Genomic DNA, 10,443 nt, shown 5'->3' with positions numbered 1-10,443 from the left:
CAGCGGGGCAGCGGCGACCCCGCGCCCGGGGCTCATTAGGAGCGGAGCTGCCGGGCGCACCGTAGGACCCGAGCCTCGAGCCCAGTCGCCTGGGGGAGGAGGGGGGAGGCGCCGAAAGCGTTCACGTCACTCAGCCTGAATAGCCAATGAGCGCCGCGCCTCGGGTGCCTCTGGCCAATAGAAACAGGGAAATTTTGTGAGTGGCATTTGAGAAGGGCGGGAGAAAGGGAACCTGGGAGCGAAGTTGAAGCTAAACCCGGTAAGCTATAAAGAAGTTACAGGGGGGCGCTCTGGGCTCCCAATTAGGAACAGTACCGGCTCCCAACCACTACGGAGGACTCGGACTCGGAAAACACCTCGCCTGGTCTCCAACCTGTATCCTCCTCCCGCTGCTACCTCCCCCTCCCCCATTCGTGTCCATGGGAAGGTGGCCCAGGCCCACTCGGCGGGCTGCGGGTGACAGCCGGGAGGCTGCCGCCGAGGCTCGGCAAGCGCGCTGGCTTGAGAGCAGTTAGGGGGCGGGAGCCTCAGCAGCCTCCGCGGCTCTCGAGGACTTAAGGTAGGTGAGGAGCCGAGAGCATCAGGCGATGCCTCCGAGGGGCTGTCGCGCGTGCCACCTGTTAACCCTGCGCTGCGGTGCCCCGCGTGCGACTGCGGGGGTCCCCCGAGGGTTTGAAGCGTAAGCGGCACTTCTCGAGGAACCCCTCAGACGTGAGCCCCGCGGGGGCGAGGCAGCCGGCGTCCCGGGCAGTGGAGGAATTCTGCACGGCGGAATCCCGCTTCCACAGCGGGGTAGCCTGGTGCGCTTAGCCGTCGCTGCCACCTCCCGGACGCGGCAAGCGGAAGGCCAGCCTGTCCCGGACTTCTCCAAGTTTTAAATACCCCGGGGGGTGCGACGAGCAGAGTTTGGGCGCGGAGGCCCTGGGGGCCTGTTAGCGGAATTGCAGTGGGTGTGAGTCTGGCCCCAGATGTCTTATTCCCTGATGTTCTTGTCTTCGTAGTGACCTGAAAGGAGTTGCCCGCGATTCCCGTTCTCTACAAAGCGGCTCTGAACCAGAGGGGTTGGAAAGGAAACGTCGGGTATGATTATGTCGATGTCCCAAGGACCCGGGTTCCCATCGCGGATCAGTTGAACAGGTTGGCTCTTCGCAAGTCCTTCGCGCATTTTATACTCAGAGTCCCGAAGGATTGCCCGGATCTGCCGCGAACCAGCACCTTTCATTTATACTCACACCTCACCTTTTCAAGAAAGTATTTTGTTCGCCGCGTTGTCCTGTTTCTAGCATCATCCGGGTCTCACCCCCGAGCAAACTTCAGCCTCCTCGTTTAAAGTTATGTCTCTACCGAGTGTGATCTCTAATTGAAAGTTAACTTTGGGTTTTGGATGAGTCTGCGGAGTTTACGTTGTAAGAAGAAAGGGAGCCTGAGGCACGATGAAAGAAAAGTCTAAAAATGCTGCCCGGACGAGGAGGGAGAAAGAAAACAGTGAATTTTATGAACTGGCTAAATTACTGCCTTTACCCTCAGCAATCACCTCGCAACTGGACAAAGCGTCTATCATCAGACTCACGACCAGCTATCTCAAAATGAGAGTGGTCTTTCCAGAAGGTAAGCGGCCGTGCCTAGATTGAATTTCGAAAGAGTAAGCCTATCCCAGCAGCACAGAAATGTACTGGTGTCTGGGTTACATTCTCTGAGAAGGGAAATTTACCTAAGCTATTTGACCAGTCAGAGCCAAAGGGCTTTCCCTGCCTTTCCTAGTCTTTCTCTTCTTTCCCGTATTTTATCTCTCCAGCCCATTTGATATGTTAGGTTGGGAAACAACCCAATAGTGCTTTTATCAACATTTGGCTCGGTTGAAAGTAGTACTAATCCAAACAAGGCTGCTTCCCTTTTTATTCCTCTTGTCAGCGATATATCCAGTAGAAAGCAGGAGTACTGTCCAATTGCTTATTTTTTGCTAGGTATAGATTAGACATATCATCACGGCGCTAGGTAAACTAGATAATAATTTTTTAAAGGGCCACAATTGCTCAAGAGCCGGCATGTGTGTGAACAGTATCCCTTCACTAGTCTCTTGGCCGATTGCAGCAAATTGGTTCTCCGTTTTTAAGATGACCAGGGATTCCTAAACCCGAGCTCTGTGAGTTGTATTTCTGGCCTTGGCGTTATCTGTAAGATCATAAATTTGTTTCAAAACGGTCAAGATTTGAGGAAAGTAAAGCAGACAGAAATGTATCTTTGGTGGTGGCTGACAAACGGAGACAAAATCTCATAGGCCTAGAAGTTAGAATAGATAGAATTTTAAGTTGGAATTTCAGTTACCAAGACTCATTGTGAGAAGTGAAGCCGCCCTCATAGAGCATGGTCTTGTGTGAAATCATTTCTATTTGGTAGGAAGAGTTAATACTCACCAGGGAAGAAAAGCTTTGATCTTCCGTTTGCTCACCCATACTCACCCAAATAAAAAACAGAATAGAAAAATATTTTGTTAGGGGAGGAAGTTGTAAGAATGTAAAAGAATGATCACTAGACAAACAAAACCTCTAGAGAAAGAAGTTTGTTTATTTACAAATGAGAACTTCTTTTTGACCCGTTGTTGGTTTTGGGTGTTCCAGGGGTGCTATTTTTGATGAGCGGGACTAGTTATTACTGGGAATGAAGTTTCTCTTCACTTGGTGTTTGTTTAAAAGCTTGTGAAAGGGCCGCAAACTAGTCAGGGCCACCAGACAAACCTTCTAAACAGTCTATTTTTACCTTTAAACCTATCAGTAGTATTATATAGTTAGTTCCTCGAACATCTCTTTTCACTCTGAAATCCAGGGAGGAGAGAAATTACAGTTTAGAATATTTTAAAAGGTTTTGTTTTTGTTTCTAAGAAGAAAGGCTGTAAAAACCTAAAAACCACACTTCAGATCCAAACTGTTCTGAGAATTGCTAACAGTAGAATCACCATTATGCTACACTGCCTTCTGCTTAAAAAAAGAGATCCCCCTGTCTTTTATACTGTCAGCACCTACTTTATAAAAATAAAGCTATTTCGAACTCTGCTGCTGCGCTGTTCCTAACAGGATTATTAGCAGAGATTTGTCAGCTACTGCGGTCTCAGTGGGCTCCCTTCCTGCGTGATTTCTAGTGGGTCTCGTCAATTATCAGTGCCGATGTCCCTCGCTGTTTGATCAGAAGCAGCATATGGTGCTGCTCGCGGGGCGGCGAACAGCCGTAGGAGAAGAGAAGGCCGGTTTCCCCAGCAGTCACTGCACCAGCCCAAGAACCGACAGGCCAGAGGCCCCAGACTACTCAGAGCACACTCGGGATAGGTTCTGAGAGGATCGGGCTGAATATGTTTGTTTTATTTTTGTATGTTAAGAGAAGAAGCTTTGAAGGCGCGAACTCTTAAAACTTAAAAATCGCATTATAGAGAAAGAGAAGGACTCAAAGTAAATTCTCATGAAGTCCTCTTGAGGGCTAGCTAGGCCAACTCCTTTGGCTACTTTAACAGACAACTGTGCTTTCCACCGGCCTCTCTCCCCGAACTCTGGCCCCTCCCACCTCTCCTCTCTTCTAGGTTGAGTGTGAGTTTATGAGGGGCGGGGATGGACGATGTGTGAACTCTGAGCACATCATTTATTTCCGCCAGCTTCTGTGGAGTTCATAACTCACCAGCAGCCTCCACGCGATGAGTTAAACAGGATCGTCAGAACAGCTGGTACCTAGGGATGAGGTTTTAATTTCGAGATAATTTGAGCTTCAAAAACACTAAATCGAAGTACAGCCTTTTACTGTATTAAGGAAAACAACCATGGCAAACAATTACAAAACTCGGCGGTTTTCAAAGGAGCAAAACCAGGCACAACCTGCAGGTGGTGCCAAATTTGGGTTTAGCCTTTACTTAGGGTTCAATCTAAGCATGAGGGTAAACCGAACATTTTACATCCCTGTAATCTTTTCAGTGGCGCTATATAGAATTTGAAGTTATTTGACTTGTCTTGAAGCTTTCCCACCACATAACATTAATAAAGTTTTGTTTTAAGAATGAGCAGAGGTGTTTTAAATATCCTATCACATTTAACATGGGTTTCATAAACTGTCTAATTTCAAACTATTACAAATTTGATGGCAAGGCTACAGGCGTAACAATGTTGTAAAACGTGGTTTTGTATATATCACATTTCATTTATACTACTGTGTAATGCCCAATGGTTATTTGATACATGAACAAAAAATTTCTTCCACACTCATCTGAGGTGTGTGTGTGTGTGTGTGTGTGTGTGTGTGTGTGTGTGTGTGTGGTGAGAATAGAAAATAAGTCATTCCCTGTATATTTTCCACCTTATTGTTGTAGAGGCTGTTGTCTGGGTCCATGTTTTAGCAGTAGTGTGTTTATTCAGAATAGGTGATACTGAACGAAGTGAGAAGTGAGGACCCTTTGGTGGTGGAGATGGTGATACAGGTATTTGGAATAACTACATCTGGGTGTAGTGGTGCACACCTGTAAACCTAGCACTTAGAGCTGGAAGCTTAAAGTAGAAGCAGATGTGGAGGTGCTGGTGGAGGACGATGGGAAGGAGAAGGAACAAGCATTGGATCAGCATTAGAGATCAAATTTAAAAAGGAAAGTCGAGGAAGAGCACTGTGAGATCATTGAAAGTGCATTACTTCGTTTCATCACATCACATCCCATCTAAAAATAGTCTTGAAAACGGGAAAAATGCAGAGTGTAAAAATGTACAAATCTTCGTTGTTATCAAAACCAGAAAGATGGTATTAAGGTATCAAACAACAACAACAACATGACTTTATTTATATACAGAACAGGACAATCAGCGTTGAAAGAAGCACGGATTTTTACCCACTTGTAGTTTTGGCTAGGGGCATTTCGTCATGCAGACTAAGCTGGAAGATCAGATACAGATCTTTAATTGTTTTTAGTCTTGGTAGTGTCACTGTGATTCGCTGTCAATATGCCTATAAGAAATACAAGAGTTGAAATTAGTAAATATCTATAAACAAAATTTCCAAGACCTACAACATACATCTAAAACCTGAAATTCTTAATCATTGTTTTTTTTTTAACTCAAAAAAAAAAAAAAAAAAATCAAACCAAAAAACCAAAGAATTAAAAAAAAAAAGCCCAGTTTCCCACGTGGACGTGTGATTTAAGGCTGTTTTTCTTGCTGCTCAGGGAAATGACTGAGCATTGGGTTTCCATGTTTATTTTCTAACACAAGTTTTTCTCATCTAAAGCCCCCTTTAAGCACAGTTTATGCTCAAATCTGCTTTTCTCTGCCTAATTCCAGTTTTGATGTTTGTTTTAAGTGGGTGCAGAATTAAAGTGTGTGCGAGGCAGATTTATAACCAGAACGTGTAGATCCGATCAATTTTTAAAAAATAAAATGGATGTATCATAAATTGAAAATAAACAACAAATGGAACATCAGAAGCTTTGGTGGGATGTTTTCAAACGGGGCACAAGCATTCATCTAAGACCTAAACTTAAACATATAAGGATGGATCTTAATTTTAGGGGGCAGTTATTTTTTTTTCCATGGGGGGGGGGGGTTGAATCTTGGTATCTTTGACCTTTTGCAGTCAGATGCAAGTTCCGAATGCAAACTCCTGGGTTCTTGCGGTATTCCCTTGTAGGTCCGGGCGATTTTTCGAGAGGAGACGGACAGTAACAATGGCGATTATTTAGGTGGGTTACTTTGCCAGCATCTTGGACTGCCAGCTGTTTAGGATCAGCCCGGTTACTCCGAAGGTGCTGACAGAACGGGTAGAATCGGGTAAAGTTTTTTTCACAGGTCTGACAGACTGGCAGCTTTGACACTCTGGTGGCTTATCTGAGACCTTACCACACTTTTCCCCCCACCGGGAAAAGCTCTCAGACCGAAAGAAACAAGAGGTATGTCGGACCCTCTTTTTGTATCATCTCTTCTTGGAGTCTGGACGTAGTTTCCAAACCGACCCGGTCTTAAGTTCTCAGAGAACCGGCGATATCTCAACCCCCTACCTAAAAGGTCAGGCTTGCTAGATACCAGAATGTGACACGTCCTTTGTGCTGCACAAAGGACTCCCATCAGGGCAGTTTAAAGGACATCGGGTCTGTCCCTCATCCCCGGAAGGGCGGGATCCGGAGGTCCCCAGGTAAGGGGCTGCCTCGCTTTGAAGGCGAGCATCTTCTACGAAGGTGGCATGGTATTGCCAAGCCCAGGGATTGCGGAAGACTAAATTCCACTGCTACGGCACCTTCCGCGTCCAGACAGGCCACTTATCCACGGTTTTAAGCTAAACGTGTGGAAGTTTCTTGCTGTGTCGGATAACGCACAGCGGGTACGGGCTGGGTTGCAAAGCCTGGTGGGCAGCTACTGTTTCCCCAATCAGAAGGCGGAATAAGGCCGGAGAAACTAGTGACCCGCGGCCTTCAGCTGCGAAGAACACACACAAACACACTAGAAGATGCCCGGCACAGCCACCGCTGCTATGGCCGGGGAGAGGCGGGCAGGCAAGGGCAGGGTTCTCGCTCTAGGTCCCTGCAGCGGTACAGCTCAGGCGGAGGTGGATCGCCCGAGCCTTTGAGAGCTCCGTCTCAAGCAGTGACCTGGGACAGTTCCTAGCGCTAGCGGTGACACCGATGCGCCTCGCTGCTGGACAAAGTGCTCTGCCCTGGAACTATACCAGGAGTTGGCCGGACACCGAGCACCCGTTCCCTGTCTCTCTCTTCTCCCCAGAGAGCTCCGTTGCTGACCCGCCCCGCGACAAATCAGAACCCCGAGGCTACTTGATGCCACAGCCCCCAGGAATGCCAGGGCAGGACTTTCAGCCCTTGCGAACACACGTGTCATTTGGGGTTTTCTTCTTCACTCACTCCGCCCGAGTAGCAACCACTAGCCTCTGGGGACTGAAGTTAGAGGAAGGCGGAGGGCTTGTATCACCCCGTCTTGGGTTGTAGACCGGGCGCAGGACATTTCCTTATTGCCACCGAGACCTACTAGGCGTCGTGGGGAGGATGTATTTTTATGGAGACGCCTTGCTAATAAGGGAGGAAAGAAAGAGGGGGGTCACTACGACAAGCTCTTCTCTTTCCGAGCAGCAAAGGAGGCGGTGATGCCTGGCTTGTAATCTGTATTTTGTCAAGGGCATGAAATTCATTCGAAGAAAAAGCGCGATCAATTTATTTTTGCTGCCTGCAATAACACAGCTGGATGATGCTTTGAGCGCGCGCTAGATGGGGGCTCATCATTCATTCACCAAGAACGGGCCTAAATGGTGCCTGTGGGATTAGGTCAATTTTAGTGGATCTACTTCGCCTCATTTGGTTACTAATTGGTTTCTTGTTTTATAAATCGAAATCTCATTTTCAGGAAATTACAAAACCCGCGCAGTCAGTCCATTGAGGTAATCCTTGGGTCAGGGGGTATTTAAATGGAAATGGCTCAACCGAGCACCAAGGGTAAAGCAACAGTGAAACTTGCTTGGGTTTTCACATGAAATGTGAGCTAGCCCTTTAGATTTATAATAGATACACCCCTTCTAATACTACTTATGTAAATATGATAAACCAGATTTTAAGGAAAGTGAGGGGCCTGAGAGAAGCAAAATTTATCTGCTGAGGTTAATGTGGCATATCTTGGAAATCTTCCAAAATAGATTATGTTTTCCTTTGTCTTCAGCCACTTTAGCTGGGGAAAATCCTTTTGTCTGAAACCCGATTTAGTTATCGTTTCCCTCACAGAGAGCCTTTTCTCCTCTGCAAAACCCCGTTCCCTCTGCCTCACCGAGTTACAAGGGAATCTTTAGATCCCGTTCTCACTGTAATCCCGCCGCAAAAGGAGCTGGTTCCTCCTCATTTTAAACAGACAATCAAAGGATTTGCGAATTTTCTGCGGTAGGTCAAGTGCAGAAACGAAATCTCAGCTACTCCCGTTGCCAACTGAAACTGGGGTGCTGAGGAGCTTCGCCGAAGGAAAGTGGTGAGAGGATCCTTGGCAGCACGCGCAGACTTTGGGAAATGGGAACCTTAATCTGGTTTGGGGAGGTGAGCTCTTCCCTTGGTGCGATCCACCAGTAGAGCCGGGCAGTCAGTTCCTCATAAAACATTAACCCAGACTCAACCTTGTGATAAGTTTCCTCTGCCTACAAAAGGAACGCAGCCTCTGTGAAAACAAGTTTCCTCCCAGGTGTGAGGGGGGCGCAGAGCGGGGAGAGGGACTCCCCTGCTAGCTCGCACCGGCTCCCGCACCCGCTCGGGCTGCTTATTAACCTGTGGGCAAGCCTTGTTTTCCCTTGTAGGCGCATGCTAATGAGGGCACAACCCGACAAAGCAAAACCGGCGTCTAGAGTTTTTATGCAGGATCTTTTTACACGCCCCAGCCAACCTCCAACCCTGCGACCCCACCCGGTGATTTGGAGGCGGCTTCAGGCGACCCTCAGATTTTTCCATTAAAGACGTTTGTTTGCCTAAAACGCAGGTTTCGCTAGCTTGAGGGGCTACAAGGACTAGTCCCAGACAGCCGTAGCCTCAGCTCTCTAGAGGACCAGCGGGAGTGTCCTGCCAAGGAGCTTCTGGTTTTCTGGGCTCTGCGGGGCACAAGGTCTACGCCAAGCAAGCACTCTCAGCAAGGTCCTTTCTCTTTTTCTTAGTGTGGCCAACTCTAGCTACTTCTGGATTGGAGACGAAATTCAGGAGGATGAGTTGGGAGGGGAAGGAGGGAGGCGGCAACACGAAGGGGTGCGTTCTAGGAGGCTGAGACCCGACCCTTCAGTACTTACTGGCTCACCCGGGTAACTTGGGCCAGAATCACAGTCACTCGGGGAGGAGAGCTGGGCGTGCAGGGGCGTCGGGAAGGATCACGCGGCGCTATGGAGGGAGGGGCTGTCCTAGGAGTGGAGCCGCAGTATTTGCAGAGCAGTGCGGAAATCATTAGATTTATTTAGGTGTGCAAACACCCAGAAAGACCCCATTTGAGCCTGAGGGGCGATAACTGTTACTCGTTGTCGGGGTTTTTAATTACTTGCATAGGAAACAGGTCCTAGCTAACACTTTCAAAAAACTAACCGAATGTTTTATTTGTGAAAGACTCTTTCTTTTTCCCATTTACAAATCCAGCAAGTTTGTCGCGGTGTATGTTTCAGAGTTTGTTCCCAACGAATTAGATCACCTTTAAAAGCAGCAAAGTCTTGTTTGTGCTGTAAAAAAACAAAAGATTCAACTAGTGACGCAATTTTATCAGCAACAATGAAAAGACAGCCATAAATACTTTAACATGCCTTTGCACTTTTTTTGGAGGGTCATTTTTACTTCTTTTTTTGATACGGGTAATAGACTATATTATATACAAGTATAAAAGATGTCTTACTTAAATATTTCTTAAAGCGTCTTTAGAAAAAGTTTGTGCCAAAGGCCTGAAAAGTTAACGTACTAAGACGAAGGGAAGAATGGCGTGGCTTTGTTGATAGACAGTACTAGAGTAGTAGAAAAACCAATTCTCTAGGTCCAGAATAGAACAAAAATAGCCAGAAAAGTTCTGGTGTTCTTTTGGGAGGGAGAGAAGGTATGAGACTCCCGAGGAAAAGAAAAGAGCGCATTGCCTAGGAATTCTGTTGAATGAGAAACAGGAAGTTAACCACAAACAGGTTTTTCCAAGAATATTGAGGTCAGGCTGAGGGAAACCAACGTCTAGAAAGCCTCGCAGCCAATCAGAAAGGCTGCCAGGGACTGAATCTATATAGGCCGGGTGGCCTCTGTGGTGTGTGTGTGTGTGTGTGTGTGTGTGTGTGTGTGTGTGTGTGTGTGTGTGTGTGTATGAGAGGGGGGAGAGGGAGAGGGAGAGGGAAAGAGAGAGAGAGAGAGAGAGAGAGAGAGAGAGAGAGAGAGAGAGAGAGGGAGGGAGAGGGAGAGGGAGAGAGGGAGAGAGAGTTGCATTGCGTTGACAAAGTGTGAGTGAGGAGGAATCTCTCTGGATGCTAAAAAGGACATGGATAAAAACTTGGGACAAGAAAGAACCTCTTCCCGTAGGGCTGGAAAGAACCATTAGACCTTCTGCTGGGCTTGAACTTCCAGCTAACCCAGTTCCCATCCCTGCAGATCAGATCCAGAAAGAGGGGTGGGTGCTCTGGCTCCCAGGGTGAGACAAACCCTCTCTAGTCCTTGGCTGCCTAAAGTTTGTGTGTCTCCACAGGGCTTGGCGAGGCGTGGGGCCACACCAGTCGAACCAGCCCCTTGGACAACGTTGGTCGCGAACTGGGCTCTCATCTGCTCCAGGTACAGACACAAGACTCCTGACTACCCCAGCCCTATCCGGGCTTTTGATTTTTAGGGGTGGGGAACAGCGGAGGGGGCACCCTAAAAGCTCTCCTTAAATCTGAGCTCTTAATCTAGCTGGATGAGCCACTGGTGTCTGCTCCTCGAGGCTGAAAGGGAGGCGAAGTGATAACCAAGAC

The 10,443-nt window shown here is 47.6% G+C and overlaps 1 protein-coding gene across 1 annotated transcript in view; it reads left to right on the top strand.

Annotated features, from left to right (window-relative positions):
• Positions 1–1,433: 1,433 nt before the first annotated feature.
• The window catches only part of SIM1 (SIM bHLH transcription factor 1), a gene marked incomplete at both ends in the record, with an annotated part of 83,119 nt that continues 74,109 nt past the window's right edge, over positions 1,434–10,443 (top strand). Inside the window, 2 exons of the mRNA XM_080938372.1 lie at positions 1,434–1,608; positions 10,182–10,264. Of these exons, the coding sequence (XP_080794498.1) occupies positions 1,434–1,608; positions 10,182–10,264 (258 nt within the window). The remainder of the gene's footprint in view (positions 1,609–10,181; positions 10,265–10,443) is intronic.

This window comes from Micromys minutus (assembly GCF_963924665.1).
Source record: "Micromys minutus genome assembly, chromosome: 25".
Taxonomy (NCBI): Eukaryota; Metazoa; Chordata; class Mammalia; order Rodentia; family Muridae; genus Micromys; species Micromys minutus.
This window is presented reverse-complemented; position numbering and strand designations above follow the sequence as displayed.